This window comes from Diceros bicornis, chromosome 7 (assembly GCF_020826845.1).
Source record: "Diceros bicornis minor isolate mBicDic1 chromosome 7, mDicBic1.mat.cur, whole genome shotgun sequence".
Taxonomy (NCBI): domain Eukaryota; kingdom Metazoa; phylum Chordata; class Mammalia; order Perissodactyla; family Rhinocerotidae; genus Diceros; species Diceros bicornis.
In genome coordinates, this window is record NC_080746.1 from 86,738,781 (window position 1) to 86,758,486 (window position 19,706).

Consider the following 19,706-nt stretch of genomic DNA (forward strand, 5'->3'; position numbering starts at 1 on the left):
AAATAATAATTTTTTATTATTTCATTTTCCCTTCTATTAGGTTGTATGCCATATATTGTTTAACCTTATTTTTAGTGGAAACACTAGATATTACAATATGAATCCTTATTAAATTTTAATATAAATCACTAATTTATTACTTTCCAGACAACGCAAGAACCTTAGAATATATCATATCCATTTATTGCTGCTTCCTTGGGCTGGTGGTCAATACTTTTTTATTCCTTCTTTCATGGATAAGCATAGTTACCTTTCATGGCTCCTGGTTTTATGCAGGGAACTCAGCTCTAAAATTCTGCCTTGCATGGGCTTGCAGCTTTATTTCCTGTGCTTCTTATGAATTACTAATTACATAAATTTTACACTATAATTTCTTTTAAATCTACATTTTGTTATAGCTGTCTTTTATAAAATTCAATAAGTTGTATGGCAGTTTTCTTGGACTTTGGTTTTCCCAACTGATACTGAATTTAGTTTAGTGCTATGGTCACTTTTATTTATTGGCTCATCTGTAGTCTCCACGAATGGGTATAGGAATTCCATGTGGATTCCTAAACTGATTGTTTTAGGAAATGGTCCTTCATCCTAAAAAATAACCTTGCTTTGTCCTTACTTACTATTGAGACTTTCTACCACATTCTAGAACCTGGGCTAATTTTATAACAGATCTTCTTTTTAACATTTCTATGTTGGTCTTACTATCCTCTCCTGGAAGTCTATGATATGTATCTACTGTAAATCTTTCACTATATCTGTAAATAATTCATATATACACAGACTTCAAACACTTCCTTCTTCAGTAAAATCTCTATGCTGTCCTTGTATACAGGGATGTTCTTCTTTCCCTTGCACTGACACCTGCCCTGGTGGATTGATAGCTGAAATCACTATATCTCATTGATTATTTCCTACTATCTAAAATGCTAGACTTTAATTTCTGTTAAATATTCCAATTCATCATTATATTATTTACTCTTTTGCCACTGGTAGAAAAGCATTTTTTACCCAGCCTGAAGACTAAAACTCACTATATTAGGTCGATATAAGACCATCAATCACACTACATCAGAAATACGCTTTCTTAAAAAATATCTATCATCTATTGATTTATCTATATTAGTTTTCTATTGCTGTACAACAAATTAGCACAAACTTTGTGGCTTAAAACAGCACCTATTTAGGGGCCAGCCTGGTGGCGTAGCAGTTAAGTTCGCGTGCTCCACTTCGGCGGCCCGGGGTTCGCAGGTTTGGATCTCAGGCGCGGACCAACACACTGCTTGTCAAGCCATGCTGTGGCGGCGTCCCATATAAAGTAGAGGAAGATGGGCATGGATGTTAGCCCAGGGCCAATCTTCCTCAGCAAAAAGAGAAGGATTGGCAATGGATGTTAGCTCAGGGCTAATCTTACACACACACACACACACACACACACACACACACACAGAAATAAAACACACCTATTTATTACTGCACACAGTTTCCATGGGTCAGAAATTTGGGCAAAGCTTAGCTGGACCCTCTGCTCAGGATCTCATAAGGCTGAAATCTAAGTGTCAGCTGAGAAGCTGAGACTGCAGTCTCATCTGATGCTCCGGGTCTTCTTCCAAGCTCATTCAGGTTTTGCCAGAATTTCGTTCCTTAAAGCAGTAGAACTCATAATGACTATCATCTTCTTTCAGGCCAGCAGGAACTAACCTCTCTGACTTTTCTGTTTCTGACCTCTAAACGTTCAGTTAAGAGTTGATCTGATTAGGTCAGATCCACCCAGGATAATCTCCCATTTGACTAACTCAAAAACAACTGATTATGTACCTTAACTACACCTGCAAAAATCTCCTTTGCCATATAATGTAACCTATTCATCAGAGTGACACGCTATTCTATTCACAATCCCACCCACACTCAAGAGGAAGGAATTATAGCAGGCATACATAACAGGGAGTGGGAATCTTGGGGGTCATATTAAATTCCTGCCTATCAAATTAGCTATAGAATTACCTAGTTTTGATTATCCATTTTTTATACCAAATTTAGATCCAGATATTTAATTTTCTGGAAAATTCAAATGTAATTACTTAAGATTAAATTTTGTCATCATTCAACCCTTAGGATCTTTAAAAGAATGTACCACAGATTCTGATGGCAAAACCAAAGAGGAACTAAAAAAAATGGTTTGAGAAGTGGCATTATTATTAGACTAAATTACTTCCTAAAACTGGTTATATTAAATGGGGAAGGGAGAAGGCATTCACTTGGATATAAATGTTCTGCTATGTTTCTTTTAAAAAACATCAACTACATTGCTGCTGAGTTAGTTTATTGTCAATTATTGGAAAAAAAGATTATTTCTTTTAGCAATTTGAATAATTCATTAGAAATTAGGTCATAAAAAAGGTCAAAGAACAAATGTGGTATGTGTGTCTATATGTATATAAACTATGTAAAGATTTAAGGATTGTATGTGTGCTTGGAGGAAGAAGAAGTAAAACATGTCAAAATTTAACCTTAAAGTAGTATGGATAAAAACTAACAGTTAATTAAAACTTGTAAAACTTTAAGTAAATGAATCTTTAAACAATTTCTATATATGATACAATGGATATGATAAAGCTGGAAGGCATAGTACGAGATTAACTAAGCTTTTATCCTTTTCTCAAACAGTACTATACCTTATCTGTATATTGGTTTTCTATTAAAATCAAAAAGATTATCAGGGAGAGATCTTATACATTGTGGAATTTATAACCCCCTTGATATCCCAGGCTAGTATTTAATTACGCTTTACTCTCTGTGGTTTTCATTAAATCTAATTTACAATTTTTGCTTCACAAAGCAACAACTAAGTAAAGATGTGAGGTCTAAAAGTACGAAAAAATATGCTTAAGGAAGAGTATAGAAAAAGCAGATAAATAGACTATAATAAGATTTAAAGGTATGACTCTAGTTTTGAAAAGAGCAGTTTTTCTTCTCATTTCCTTTGCTTTAATAGCATTAGTGAATCTTCATGGCGTTTTATAGCAATTTGAGGAAAACTCGTAATAAAGTCATACTTGTCAATTTCATATTCAAGGATTTGTACCAGTTGGTGCTGCTCTTTGCCCCCTGGAATGTCCCTCAGGTATAAGTGCACCATGTGCCTTCCATGGTTCTTACCTGCATGCCTTTTTGCCAGTGGTTATCTACCCATTACTGTACATCTTTCAATAAATAAGTATTTAATAAATGGTAACCTGAACTCGGTGCTTACATTTTCTAGAAACCTCTTCCATAATAAAAATAATTGCCTAGTGCAAGAGAGAAATATTAGACAAATAGTCACATGTATTATAAATTTACAGTTACTGACTATGATGAGTAAATACTATGAAGGAAAAGTCCTGGTTACTATAAGGGAGAAATTCAGGGGTTAGGGGTATAGAAAAGCCTCAACAAAGCTATTCAAGCTGGCAGGATATATCAGAGGAGTCAACCCCACTAGATCCTAGTCATTCCTCATTCCAAATCATTCCCCCACGTCCTGTGTATGAACTGATGTACTATTTTGCATATTGATACGTTTGCTTTGTTATGTGATTTCAGATGATTTCAGATCCCACTCTGCAAGGGTAAGATCTTTGTTTTACATCTTTTACCATTCCAGAGGAACTCAATCAGTGATTGATATGCAGGAATTATTCTTTGATAATTATGACATCATGTGTCAAAAAATGTGTCACAAACATGCCACCGACAAGAAACAAACACAATTTAAGAAATAAAATATAATAAAGCTCAAGCCAAGAGCTATGTCAGGTAATGCTGATCTTTTATCTAACAGTCATTCCCCTGATTTTTCCTTAGATGAAAAGCCTCAGTTACATTTGAAGACTCATCCTCTTTATAGGCCCATCGAAGGTATCCCCCGATCAGCTTCAGTGGGTGAATCCTCAATGGTTTAACACCAATGATAGTAATTCCATTTCCCTTGCCCCTTGCAAGTTAAGTAATCAGCTTGTGATCCAATTCTGGCCAATGTCTCATGAGGACAAGTCTTCTGGGGAAAGGTTTTTTGTTCTAATAAAAACGATATCAGTGATCAAACATCTCTCTTCTTTAATTGGACATTGTTGAGTGAATATGTGATAAGCCATCTTCCAAGTAGGAGGAGTCAAACTCAAGGATCTAGCCAATATTCTGAGGATGGCAGAGGGAAAGATACAAAGAACCACGCTCTTTGACAACACTGCTGAACCACTGAATTTAACCCTAAAATTGCCCTGCCTCTAAAGTTCTTGTTATGAAATAATGACTGTTCCTCATTTTTAAAGTCCCTTACAGTTGAGTTTTCTGTTACTTTCTGCGAATAGTAGTCTAACTTACACCCTCAGCTTTCTGATCATGTTTGCTTTACTTTCACTTTTATTCAAAATCTTTACTAACTTTGAATTAATTTTATAATAGGCTAAAACATAAACTAATATGGTATTTTCTAAAAATTCTACTTTTACTTAATCGGGAACACTTCACCAGAAATTTCAGCATAAGCATAAAATGACATGGAGATTTTTATTAACTTTTAGAAAAACTAAGCATTGTTGGTGAGTTTAGACTTCTATGGCAGAAATCTGCATGTGGCTAATAACTCTATTTGTAAGTAGAAAGTGTGGCTACTTTGACAGATCATGGCTCAATAACAAACATGCAGGTCTAAGTTATCACACAGTTTGGATGTGAATCCAACAGCAGGATAATGACAGTTGCCAAGGATTTGTACCTGCTGTCGCTTCATACCAGTGTTGCCTGTCAAAATGTCTCTTTTTCTTACACAGAAGCCATAGAATTTTTAAGGCTAGCAATTACTTACAATATACAATGAAGTACATCAAATCTAACAACCAGTCTTTAGCCTCTCATTATTTGGTAGTCTCTTTGTTAAATGCAGTCAACCATTTTCATCTAAATTATTTATTTATACTGTATATTTGACAAGCATATATTTCTCGCTTTATATTCTTATGGCATTTAAACCTTCCTGAAGAGTTATGGCTTTTTTTTTTAATATTGTCATTGGTAAAAGTTATCTTTATCCCATTACCATTTTAGTGGTAATTAAACTCTCTAATTGGAATAAATACAAATAAGAAAATGTAAACATAAAGGAAAATGACCCTAAGTACATTCAATAGTAAATCACCAGCTTAAAATACTGGAATACAACTGACAAAAGAAATAACCCCACATGTGTTTGGTGAATGTAAACTTGCATAAAATCTCTGGAGTGCACAAAGCACAAAGATTTCATTAAACTTCATCCTACCCTTTTCCCCAACTTGATGGAACGAATAACCTCTAAAGATATAAGTAACTTTCCCCTATTGCTAAATAAAATGTGATTTAAACATCATAGAAAGTGAATAATAAAAGCAATAATAATAAAAGTGAACAATTCTCCCCCAATTGTATTTCTAATACCAGAGGAAAATATAATTCTAGTTTGGCCTAGAAATGTTGGTAAGGGTATCCCAATTGCGGAGCAATTTTAGGTTATTTTATAACACATAATATGTCAAATTTTATTTGCAACTCAATGACTGAATAATAACCAATGTATTATGTTCAAACTGCATACATACCCTACAGGAGATATTCACTGTTTGTTAAATTGAACTTGTTTGCTTTTGTAGAAGGAAATTCTAAACAAGAAGAGCAATTTCTAAAATTTGTGAAGGACCCATCTTCAGGGTATAGGATCGGGGGCATAAATCACTCCACCCAAAGGAAAACAAGAATACTTCTGATTGTGCAAAAGTACAAAGGAATAAAAATAAGATACATCTTAAACCTAAAATTGGGAAAAGTTATAGATATTATGTACAACTTTTACAGAGGAAATTTAAATTTTCAAAAAGAAACGATTTCCTTTAACATTTTTGTGTGTGTGTGTGTGTGAGCAGATCAGCCCTGTGCTAACATCCATGCCAAACCTCCTCTTTTTTTGCTGAGGAAGACTGGCCCTGGGCTAACATCCATGCCCATCTTCCTCCACTTTATATGGGACGCCGCCACAGCATGGCCTGACAAGCAGTGCGTCGGTGCGCACCCGGGATCCGAACCGGTGAACCCCGGGCCACCACAGCAGAGCATGCACACTAAACCGCTTGTGCCACCGGGCCGGCCCCTCCTTTAACATTTTTAAAGGAAATAATACGTTAATGTTTAGATCTGTAGAGATTTTTTTAACAGCTTGAAGGAAAAATGTGAAAAAAATTATGAACTAGGGAAAGAGTAAATAGTTGGGCACTGGAGGTGGAAACAGTGAAGGTGTGGCCCTGCTTCATCACCACTGCTGTCTCTCCCTCACTCCCTCTGCCACCCACTCCATGGTGGGAACAGAGAGCTCATCTTTGGAATGATGAAGTTACTAAACTTAAACTGTCCCTAGAAAAGGTGATATAACCAAATGTTTATATTTCAAGGTGAGTCTAAGACTCATTCCAATTAAAAATATCCAAGATAACTAAAATGACAGGAAAAAGTGAGTGAATAGATTAGGTGCTGTTAGTCTCCTTAAATGCAAGCTTTGTCTGTGAAAAAGTAACACAGATAACCTAAAACAAAAAATTGTTGGTAATTCACTTTTAAAACTGATTTAAGTCCTCATTTAATGTGCTAAAAATAATTTGCCCCCTTGGGGAACCAAAAGAGTTGGTAATACACTTAGCTGCAAGCAGGATAAAAAAAAATACTCTTTCTATTATAAAAATCATGAAATTATATCCCTAGATGATCATCAGCTAAAAATCATTAAGACAAAATATTTTATATGTGTGATAGAAAGAGATATTAATTGTTTATAACATTCTCTTAATTTTAAAATGCAATTTTAATTTGGAAATCTTCCACTTGACATTCGGAGATGCCTTCTATAAAATGGCAGAACTGCCCTCGGATACCTGTTAACAATAAATAATTGATTCTGCCACCCATGTCTGAAAGGCAGATGCCCTACTCCAGGTCACCTGGGAATACATTAGACTACAGCTGGGTAGGAAAAGTTTCCTATTGTGCTGCTTTCCTGGAAGTAGCCACAGGAATGAGGTTAGACTTTTCCAGTCATCTGACCTCCAAGTGGTAAGTCACACAACCGGAGGATCAGATCTTCTTTGGCACAATCTGTTGAACTCATTTACACTGTCGGTGATTAGTTTTCTTGTTGGAAGAAGGATCCTGGCACAGCAGTTTTCATGCTGTTACACACAAATGTAGCATAGAGTGACAGAGGAAAAACATTGGAAGAACACAGAAAGAGAGAAAAGGAGAGTGGATAATGTAAATATAATAAAGAGTAAATTAATAGCATCAGATAATAACATGAGAATAAAGTGACTGGTCACTGTATGTTTGCAATGAAGGGATTTAATATATGTGGGCATATTTTGTAAAATGTACAATGTGTTAATTAGTAAAGAAAAGCACAATCTCCATGATATAAGTATAGGAACAACAAATTGACTGCATTTTAACAATTATTTTTCATAAAAAGATCACAAAAATGGTGGAAGAAAGGGGGCAAGGAAAACAAGAATGAGACAAGAGAAGTTTTAACCTCAATCAGTGGGAAAATGTCTTTCCTCACAGATAAAATTGCCTCTCTCTGATAATCATATTAATACCAACAGATCTTAGATTGCCATTAGCCTTTATGAACTTGACCTCCTTCAGGTTGAAACTCATCATTTTCTTTTTCATGAAAATACAAGACCTCTGGGTATTGTCTTTGACTTTCCATTCGATTGCCAAGATGAGGGTTACTTCATTTTCTAGGTACACCATAATCAAAGTTGATGGTAACAGGCAATAGTGACAGAAAAGAAGTCAGGATTCAGACAAAGAAACAGAAGAAGCTCATTGAAACCAACTATAAAAAAACAGGCGGTAGGAAAGTGTCACATGAAAAGAAAGACTGACATATAAAAAAAGGACAAATGAAGCCAGAGTTAAATAGACTCAGACTCAGAATCAAAGAAAGAAAATGAGAAAAGAGCAGAAAGAAATTGAATAAATGAAATTACAGCTAGCTTGAACAGAAAAAAATAAAGAATCTAAAAATGCACAAAAGATAGTTGGAAAAAGTGAATGTAGTACCATTTTGAAAAGGAAAATTGATAAAAATAAATTCTAAAAGCAACAAAAAATGTGCAAATACACATTATATTAGCATTGGCATTTATATAAAGGAATAGTTAAAAACCGTATTCAGAAATTTTTGTCCATTGTCTTACTGGGAATAACACTATCATGAGTAACTTACATCTCTACAATATAACTATCAAGTAATGATTTTCTACAAAATTGTCTAGCCATTTAGCTAGTACACGGTGTAAATGATCTCAAACGCTGCTAAGATGCACTCATAGCTCAAAGAAATAAGACAAAACAAAGATTAGCTGAAAGTCTAGCTTTCATTTTCATCTAAACTCAGTGACACACACACAAAAAAACTGTTCTAAGATATAAATATGACCTAGCATTTGTATAAGGAGATTAACATAATCCCTAATTTAAGAATATTTTCTTCAATGTTCTTATAGTCCACATTTTCTATTTAACATAAAGACTATGGCATCACATTTAGCCAGCCAATAGTTTATCAATACCTGACAGACACTATTTTGTTCTTTCACTTTGTAATAGAGAAAAAACACAGGAAAAATACCTGTGTCTCCTCTGCTTTATATTTCGGACAAGCACAGGGGAGTACAGCAGTTAAGAGTTCTGGTTGTGGAGTTAGCTCCATTTGGGTTCAAACCGTACCTTCTCTACCTACCAGCTGTGTGGTCTTGGTCAAGTTAATTAACCTCTCTAGGGCTTTGTTTCTTCAGAGGTATAGTGGAAATGTTTAAAACACTATCTGCCTTATATTACTCCCAGGGGTGTTTTGAGAACTAAATAGGTACAACATGGGTTAAGTGCTTAGCATGGTGACTGGCACATAGAAAAGATTATCTGCCCTGCCATTATTGTTATTATCATTCTGCTACCTGTCCAAGTCAGACTCCAGGGATAATGTATGTTTATTGCATAATCTATCTTTTTTCTTCCCATAAAACAGAAAAAATGGAAGGGCTCTAACCCAGGCAACAACCTTCATAGCCCATCACATCTCCAAGTTATTATTGACATCATCTCCACCAAAGACTGAACATACCGAGAGATAACTCGGTATAAGTGCTTTTATCTCCTTCAGATTTCAGTTTAAGCTGCTGAAATAATATTTCTACCTTGGTGAATCATTCGAAATACACTTGTAAATTGGGTCCACGATATCCACACTGAAGGTGCCTTCAGGGCTGCTCTGCTGTGACTCCTCCATGGCTTTAGTCAAGGGTGATAAAGAAGACTGAGAATCTGCCGCTCTGTAGTCTTCTGTTTCTGTATTTGCCATTTTCAGCTAGGATTGAGGAAGAATGTTATTCAATTTAAAATGCAGAATCCTCCTGGGTTATAAATTGAGGCTGGGCATTAACCATGATTTACTTCTCATCATGTTCCAGGCCATGCAACAGTTACTCCATGTGAAATCTCACTAGAAATGAACAGAGATAAGATGCTAAAGGAAGACAGACCTATCAATCTAAGTCTTTGATTGGTATAATCCTATTTAAGAAAGAAAAAAATGATAATTTGTTGCAAAGTATTTTAATTTTTGCTGTTTAATAGAAAATCTTTTATATACAAGCAAACTTAACATGAGGAATATGTTCTTAAAAAGTGCAGCACAATGCTTTTTTTTTTTTGTCTGCCCTTTCTCCTTTCCTTTTTGGAACCTACCTTTCTCCTGATTCTGATGGGGACTGTCAATTATGTGGCCTTGCTTTCCAGGCAGGAAAGTGAGCATGTCCAAGGCTAGCCAATCAAACTGCCCCATTCCCCACTCACAGCAATTGGTAACTCCGCGTCCAGTGAAGAAGAGAGAGTAGCGCTCCATTCCCTGGGACTGCTAGCTCTAAGAACAATGTAAACCTCCACCACTGAGAATAAAGCCAAAACAGATGAAAGCAAAAGTGGGAGACGGAAAGACAAAAAGTAAGCGAGATTCCTGATGACAGGGAAGTAATATGATTTTTTTAAAAAAGATAATTTTTGTTGCTTTGTTAAAAATGCATCAAATGCATCAAAATCACTGCATTTCAATGTCCTGATCTGTCCATATATTAATGTCTTCTAATGCTTGTATAAATTCTTCATAGCAGAGACCGCCAACTGTCTGCCAATATCCATCCCTTCCCTTTTCTACAATACTAGAATCCCTGTTTGTTTGTTTTTTATAATTTTATTTATTTATTTTTTTCTCCCCAAAGCCCCAGTAGATAGTTGTACGTCATAGTTGCACATCCTTCTAGTTGCTGTATGTGGGACGCGGCCTCAGCATGGCCGGAGAAGCGGTGCGTCCGTGCACACCCAGATCCGAACCCAGGCCCCCAGTTGCAGAACGCGCGCACTTAACCGCTAAGCCACGGGGCCAGCCCCTAGAATCCCTGTTTTTTAACTGAGGCATATAGCTGTCCAAAATAAAGACTATTTTCCAGTCTTCCTTGCAAGTAGGAAGGGCCATATGAACAAGTCTGTCCAAAGAAATATTAGTGGATATGATCAAAGCAAGGGAGTTTGCTCTTCGTTTTCCTCCTTTCTGCTACCTAGAATGAAGACATGATGGCTGGCAATGGCTTGGTCATGTTTAACTTTGATATGAGGCTAGGGATGAAAGCCATGCCCCAGGGAGGACTGAAGGAGTTTGAATCTCTGACAACATGGAGTTCCATACCAACCCTGGACTACCTACCTCCAGAATTTTACATGAGAAATAAACTTCTAGCTTGTTCAAAACAATGTTAATTTGAGTCTTGTTACTTGCAGTTTAACCTAATCCTGAAACTCCTGATACTCCTTGAACTAAGTTACTTTCAAGAACCTAAAATATATGGTATTGGCGTAGAGCAGGGAAATGGGAAGAACATTAGGATGGCTTGGAATCTAAATTTAACTGAGTCCCGTAATTTGGGGTTTTGAGCCTTTTGGACTCAACAAGGCTTCACAATTGCATGAGCCAGTTCCTTAAAGTAAATCAATCTCTCTCTCTCTCTCTCTCTCTCTCTCTCTATATATATATATATATATACACATATACACACACACATCTACAAATACATATATATCTCTCTATATACATATATATATATATATACACATATATTTCTCTCTATATTACACACACATCCTGTTGGTTTTGTTTCTCTGGAGAATAATAAACTCCTCTTTCAAAGACCAGGCCAGCCTGCAAGGATGAGCTGGAATCAGAGCTAGAAAGACTCTTCTGAAGCATGGACCAGTAGAGCCAGTCAAATGATGGATGCAATGGGATCGGTGGTGGCGACATGGATCAGCAAGAAGCTACGGCAACGGCAGCAATACCCACAGCACCAGCAGCACCAACAGACAACCTGCCCGCCACCAGGGCTTTTCTTCATTGGCAAGAGGGCATCTGAAGGACTTCTCTTTTGAACTACAATTAACTGCTAAGGTTCTTAGATAATCTACAGAGCCAGGAAGCTCAAAGAGTATGAAGCTAGACTTGCTGGTAATTAAGCACATGGAAGAGTCTAAGAACTCTATAACATAACTTACACTCACAAGTATTATGGAAGAATATATACCCATAATATATAAGAAAAAGATCATGTCTTTCTCTACCACTTGCTAGCTACGTGAACTTGAGTATTATAAGCTTTCAGTCCTCTCCTCTGCAAAACCGGGTTATCCACATGGTTGTGAGGATTAAATAAAATGGCAAATGTGAAAGCATTTGGCACACTGCTTGGCACATGGCAGACATTCAATAAATGTTAGGAGAATCTGAATCTACATCAAAAAAGAAGAGGTACTCTCTCTACATAGTTTAATGAGAGGGCATTTTCCTCTGCCCGGCTTTCCTCTGATATTCTAAATGGAGACCAAAGGGATGTTGGCCTTCACATGCCTTCTCCTCCTTTAAGCTCCTCACAATAGGAGACTGAGGTTCTCTTCTCAGGCTTCCATAATAACCACTGCCTGTTCAATTCTTTCACAGGCTGAGTCCTTCCTAATTGAGGAATGCTTATAAGTGAAATCCAGCTGTGTATAGCAAGGCAAAATTATATGATTAGAGAGTAAATCACCTTCCAGAACAAAATCTCTTGACTTTCCTGGTGTGTTTATTATATAATTCAATTATTAAAAAAATAAAATTTGCACTGAACTATTCAAAAATATCTCTTGAAATATATCAATAGTTTTACTTTTTACTCATACATGATTACAATCCTAATCTTCACCAAAAGAGGTAATCATTTTAGTGATGAGTATAGTTTATTTTTCTCCATGTAAAATAGTTTAAGGATGCTGGAACGAGTTATGTAAGTGTGAAATCATTAGCATTATTAAATGCAATATTTCTTCTGTAATGTTACTATAAAAACAGTGTCATCCTCACTAAAAGTAGAATATATTAAGAGGTTAAGTAGAATATGCAGAATACAATAGGTTTTGAGATAACATTTCTGCACATTACTAATTAAATGAGAACTAATTGTTAATTAGAAATTAAAGAAATAAAAATGTGTTAATTTTAGTTTGACTGGCACCAAATACTATGGTATTTTAGCAGAGTACAGATAAAGGCACTACCTTATGCTTTATTAACACACATAGTTTATTCACTGACACACTGAAAAACCACTCTTTTTCTTAATAATTTTACATGAATATAAGCACTCCCCTCATGCCCCCCCGCCCCCCAGGTCTGCTCTCCTTCCTCTTTAAAAAGGCATTGGAGTACACAGTGGTGATGAGCCTGAACTCTGGAGCCAGAGTGTCTGGCTTTGCATCCCTGCTGCCCACTTTGGACAAGTTACATAACCTTGTTGTGCTTCAGTTTCTTCATATGTAAGATGGAGTTAAGAACAGCAGCCACTTCACAGAGCTGATGTGCTGGGCACATAGTCGGTACCATGTGTCAGCTACTGATGAGCAGAGAGGCTTGATAGTCTTAAACCCGGAGCACTAAAGTACCAATAATAGTACGTGGAGACTTTCCAAGGGGCATGCAAGTGTGGATAGTTTTAAGCAAATCAATTTCCAGATCCTTGCCTTCCATCTATATGCTTTCCTAAAATGCATCTGCCCAAGAGGCTGCCTGTCCCAACTAGAGTTTGTCCTTGTAAAGTCTCCATTCTTTCATTTTACAAAAGAAAGGCATTTATTTTATGCCCATTCCAGAGCCTGGAACTAAGGGACAACTCCACACTTCCTTCAATGAAAAATTTATAAGTGCTCCCCACCAAGCTATATCATTAATATACACATTTACAATAAACTTTACTTTTTATATTTAATAAGTATCAAAAATGGTAATATAAGGGCCGGCCTGGTGGCATAGTGGCTCGCTCGTTCCGCTTCAGCAGCCTGGGGTTCGCAGGTTCGGAACCCCAGGCATGGACCTATGCACCATTTATCAAGCCATGCTGTGGCAGGCATCCCACGTATAAAGTAGAGGAAGATGGGCACGGATGTTAGCCCAGTGCCCATCTTCCTCAGCAAAAAAGGAAGGATTGGCAACAGATGTTAGCTCAGGGCTAATCTTCCTCACCAAAAAAAAAAAAAAAAGGTAATATAGACATGCTGTTTTGAATAATTGTGTACTAAAAATAGTTAGAATAATGAAAACACAATCCTGAGGGAACTTTTGAACCTTATAAACTTATGGTCACAGAATATTTTTAAAATTTGTTGTTATTATATGATAGAGTGGCCTATAAAAGATTTTCAAGCATTGAAAGATAAAATTCTATGGAAGAAATGGAGTGGAAATATAAATTTAAGGAGAAAAAAGAAAGGATGTAAAATTTCCAACTGTTGAAGAAGAGCTTATTAATTTTTGTTTGTTTTTTTGTTGTTGAGGAAGATTCTCCCTGAGCTAACATCTGTTGCCAATCTTCCTCTTTTTTGGCTTGAGAAAGATTAGTCCTGAGCTAACATATGTTCCAATTTTCCTCTATTTTGTATGTGGGTCGCCACTACAGCATGGCTGCTGACGAGTGGTGTAGGTCCACACCTGGGAACTGAACCCAGGCCGCTGAAGTGGAGCATGCCGAACTTAACCACTAGGCCACGGGGCCAGCCCCTTGCTAATGTTTTTAATGTTTATAAATTCCTATAGTATTCAGGTCTGGGGCAAGAAATACACCATGAACACGTGACATCTTGTCATGCTTGAAAACAAGGAAGCTATCAAACACAAGTGGGACATATCAACTTGAAGAGAATTCCACTGGCCAAAGATAGAGCACTCTGAACATAAAACAAAATGTAAAAGATTGAAACATCAAGTGTATAAAAATCCACGAGTACCTAATAATACTAAAATAAAATTGTAAAATTTCTTTATCTTATCATTCACCTTTGGAGATTGCTAGGGCACCAACTTATTGTTCTGAAAAATGATAAATGTACTTTTCCTGCTTTCCTGAATAAGCTATAATTCAGGATAACCAAATAGATGATTAGAGAAAATTCTTCTTCATAGAAGAATCATAGCTAATAAATGTAGATAGAATAAAAGAATTAGAAAATCACCATTGTGCAAACCCTAATGAAATAATGGATCCAAAAAAAATGTGTGTTCAGGTAATATTTGTCACCATTAGATGAAAGAGTGATGGGAAATCTATAATAGATGTATCTGACTGATATCACCTATACCACTGATCCATATTAATGTTACTAATATAGGACAACCAGAAATTGTTTTTCCTTATATGATTCCACAGAGATTATAAGCACAGGACATAGAATGCTGTGAAGTATTGTTGCCACAAACACTCAATGTAGTCAAGTCTCTACATCTCACTTGTAGTTTGCAAGAAGTATGGGAGGTAGAGAAACATGTTCAATGATATGGCACAAAAATAAAAAGGAGGGAGAGATGTTACAAATGAAAAGAGACTTAAGAATCATATCAACCAAATGCAAAGCATAAACCTTGTTTAGATCCTGATATGAACAAACCGACTTTAATAAGACTTCCATTTTTGAGGCAATTGGTGACATTTGAATACAAACTGGGTATTATTGATATTAAGGAAATTATTTTATTGGGAATGAATAAATGGTATTGTTATGATAAATATTATCTGTTAGACATACAAACCAAAGTATTTGTAAGTAAAATATGATTGGGACTTGCTTTAAAATACTCCCAGAAGAAAGTGGAAGGGAGTATAGACGAGAATGCCTGGACGCTGAAGGTTACTGAACTTGGGCGAAGAGTACATGGGAGTTTGTTTCACTATTTTTCTGTTTGTGTGTGTTTGAGTATGTTCATAACAAAATGTTTTTTTAAAAATCATATGGAATTTATATTTTATTAGATACACTTAAAAGACCGATGTAACAGTTTTATTTTAAAATGTCAACATTCATAGTATACCAGAAATTACATCTTTTCCAACTATGTAAGCTAATAATGAGAAATTTTAAATGTCAACTTAAAAATGTGCAAGAAGGGAGTCGGCCCCATGGCGTAGTGGTTGAATCTGGTGAGCTCCACTTTGGTGGCCCAGGTTCACGGGTTTGGGTCCTGAGCACAGATGTACACCACTCTTCAGCCATGCTATGGCGGCAACCCACACAAAAAATAGAGGAAGACTGGCACAGATGTTAGCTCAGGGCTAATCTTCCTCAAGCAAAAAAGGAGGAAGATTGGCAAGAGATGTTAGCTCAGAGCGAGTCTTCCTCAGCAAAAAAAAAAAAAAGAAAAGAAAAGAAAAATGTGCAAGTGTATATATTTTTCAAAATTCTATTACGGAGTACTGGGGAAAAATATTTGAAGGTCAGTGTTTTAGACAAGAAGTATCTCTGACCTCAGCTTTGAGTAAGGAGAGAACTTAAATGGGACATGCTGACACAGACACCCTCCTACTCCTCCCCAGGTAAACTCAGTTTTCCTGGGTTTGCCTAGGAAGGCCCCATTCCAGAGGTGATTCAGGTTCTCATAATTCATTCATTATAGACCAAGTGCTTAAGATTGCCATAGAATCACTATAATTTAACACTCCTTTCACAGCTTGTTCTGGTTCCTAAACCAGATAGTGATGATCAGATGCATTAGTTCAAAATCCCAGACAGTGAGGGAGGGTTGCTTAAGTTCAAAGTGAATAGTACTGTCAAGTGGAAAACAACTTTGAAGTAACGGTAGCCGCTGAGTACATACCAGGCAAGCTAACGCAGAGGGCTCACAGACCAAATTAAAGTGCTCCATTCACACAGTTTACTAAACAAATTAAAAACACACAGCGATAAGCAATAAAGTAAGTTAACCAACTTAGGATAGGGTGTGAGTGGCGGGATCGTGCTACCTGAATCCCGGGTTCTGACACTCACATGCTCTGCTCTCTCTGCTCATATCAGCCTTTCCTCTAAGGGTGTGTTGTGAGGACCAGAGCTGATATTTGAGCCAGTGGCCCAGACAGAGGGTACCAGGGATCAATGGCACGTACTTTCTAATGGCAGAGACAAAGAAGCAGGTATCCCTGGCCAAAGATGTAGCTTAGCAACTAACTTGGTGAAGAGCTATGGGTTTGACTTGCATTTCTTCGGCACAGAACTGTGGGCCAGAGTTGGACCATACCGGATGTCATCAGTAGGTGGCCAATTTAGGGACGACACAGCTGTCAGCTCAGAAGTGGCAAGATCATGACTTAGTCTATCTTTCTACTGAATAAATAAACACTTGTCCATCCCATCATATATTCAATTTATCTTGGTATGTTTTATAGGTTACTAACTTGCTTTCTATGTATATTTAGTATATCTCTGAATTCTGCCTTTGTTTCTCAAACTACTTGTTTACTAATATCTATACTTAACACATCTCATGAATTTCACCTGCATCTCACAAGCTACTAGCTTACTCCAATGCTCAACATTTCTTATGAGTTTCATCATCCCATTTGTTTTCTTGTATGGCAGAATTGAATATTCAAATTCAAAGACATGATGTCTTTCATTGGGTTGGAGATAGAGGCAGCAGAAGAAAGCATGCATGTGGGAGAAACGCACAAGTGAAGACAAGACACATAGGATTGCCACCATCTTAAAAGGCTTCGGGTGCAATTATAGCAAGGTTGCAGGATACAAAGTTAATATACAAAAGTCAATCATGAACAAGTGGAATTTGACATTAAAAACACAATACCATTTACATTAGCACCCCCCCAAAAAAGAAATACTGAAGTATAAATCTAACAAAATATGTATAAGATCTATATGAGGAAAACTACAAAACTCTGATGAACAAAATCACAGAAGAACTAAATAGATGGAGAGATATTCCATGTTCATGATAGGAAGACTCAATATTGTCAAGATGTCAGTTCTTCTCCACTTGATCTATAGATTCAATGCAATCTCAATCAAAATCCCAGCAAGTGGGCCAGCCCTGTGGCTTAGCGGCTAAGTGCGTGCGCTCCGCTACTGGCAGGCCAGGTTCGGATCCCAGGCGCGGACCGACGCACCGCTTCTCCAGCCATGCTGAAGCCGCGTCCCACGTACAGCAACTGGAAGAATGTGCAACTATGACATACAACTATCTAGTGGGGCTTTGAGGGAGAGAAAAAAAAAAGGAGGAGGATTGGCAATAGATGTTAGCTCAGAGCCGGTCTTCCTCAGCAAAAAGAGGAGGATTAGCATGGATGTTAGCTCAGGGCTGATCTTCCTCACACACACACACCCAAAAAAATCCCAGCAAGTTATTTTGTGGATATCAACAAACTAATTCTAAAGTTACATGGAGGAGCAAAAGACCCAGAATAGCCAACACAATATTGAAAGAAGAAAACAAATTTGGAGGACTGACACTACCAGACTTCAAGACTTACTATAAAGCTACAGTAATCAAGACAGTGTGGTATTGGTAAAAGAATAGATAAATAGAGCAATGGGACAGAATAGAGAGCTCAGAAATAGATACACAGAAATATAGTCAGCTATCTTTGACACAGGAGCAAATGCAATACAATGTTGCAAAGACAGTCTTTTCAACAAATGGTGCTGAAACAACTGGACATCACATGCAAAAAACGAATTTAGACACAGACCTTACACCCTTCACAAAAATTAACTCAAAATGGATCACAGACCTAAATGTTAAATGTAAAACTACAAAATCCCCAGAAGATAACATAGGAGAAAACCTAGATGACCTTGGGTATAGCAATGACTTTTAGATACAACGCCATAGGCATGATCCATGGAAGAAATAATTGATAAGCAGGACTTCATTAAAATTAAAAACTTCTGCTCTGTGAAAGACAATGTCAAGAGAATGAGAAGACAAGCAACAGACTGGTAGAACATATTGGCAAAAGACACATCTAATAAAGGATTGTTATCCAAAATATACAAAGAAATCTTAGGACTCAACAATAACAACAAAAAGACCCAATGAAAAAATAGGCCAAAGACCTTAACAGACACCTCACAAAAGATACACAGATGGCAAATAAGCATATGAAGAGATGCTCCACATCATCTGTCATCAGGGAAATGCAAATTAAAACAACAAGGAGATACCATTACCCATCTATTAGAATAGGCAAAATCTGGTAACACTAACACCAAATGCTGGTGAGGATGTGGAGCAACAGGAACGCTCAGTCACTGCTGGTGGGAATGCAGAATGCTACAGTCACTCTGGAAGACAGTTTGGTGGTGTCTTACAAAACTAAACACACTCTTACTATATGATTCAGCAACTGTACCCCTTGGTATTTATCCAAAGGAGTTGAAAACTTATGTCCACACAAAAACTTGCACATGGAGGTTTATAGCAGCTTTATTCATAACTGCCCAAAGCTGGAGGCAACCAAGATATCCTTCAGCAGGTAAATGGATAAATAAACTGTGGTACATAACAGAATATTATTCAGTGCTAAAATGAAATGAGCTATCAAGCCATAAAAAGACATGCAGGGAACTTAAGTGCATATTACTAAGTGAAAGAAGCCAATCTGAAAAGGCTACATACTGTATGATTCCGACTATATGACATTCTGGAAAAGGCAAAACTTTGGAGACAGTAAAAAGATCAGTGGTTGCCAGGGGCTGGGGGTGTGGGAGAGAGGAATGCATAGGCAGAGCACAGAGAAATTTTAGGGCAGTGAAAATACTCTGTATGATACCATAATGATGGATACATATCATTATACATTTGTCCAAACTCATAGACTGTATAACAGCAAGAGTGAACGCTAATGTAAACTATGGACTCTGGGTGATAATGATGTGTCAGTGTAGGTTAACCAATTGTAACAACTATACCACTCTGGTGGGGCATGTTGATAAATGGGGGAGGATATGCCTGTGTGGGGGCAAGAGTTATATGGGAAATCTCTGTACCTTCCCCTCAATTTTTCTGTGAACCTTAAACTGCTCTAAACAAATAAAGTCTTAATAATAATTTTTTTTAGAAGGCTTCAGATCATTGTCCTCCAGCTTCCAGCACAGATAACTAGTACATATTTGAAAATCCTCAGGTAGAGTTCTTGGCCAATTCTGCCAAGTCAGAGTGTTTATCTGTCCCTTGAGAACTACCGTAGCACTCCAGCAGTGGAATACTATATTTCCCGCCATTT

At 36.9% G+C, this 19,706-nt stretch overlaps 1 protein-coding gene across 1 annotated transcript in view; it reads right to left on the minus strand.

Annotated features, from left to right (window-relative positions):
• DCDC1 (doublecortin domain containing 1) overlaps positions 1-9,424 on the minus strand; it is a 394,249-nt gene extending 384,825 nt beyond the window's left edge. The window contains exon 1 of the mRNA XM_058546317.1: positions 9,261-9,424. Coding sequence (XP_058402300.1) covers positions 9,261-9,424 — 164 coding nt within the window. The remainder of the gene's footprint in view (positions 1-9,260) is intronic.
• Between the last annotated feature and the right edge of the window lie 10,282 nt (positions 9,425-19,706).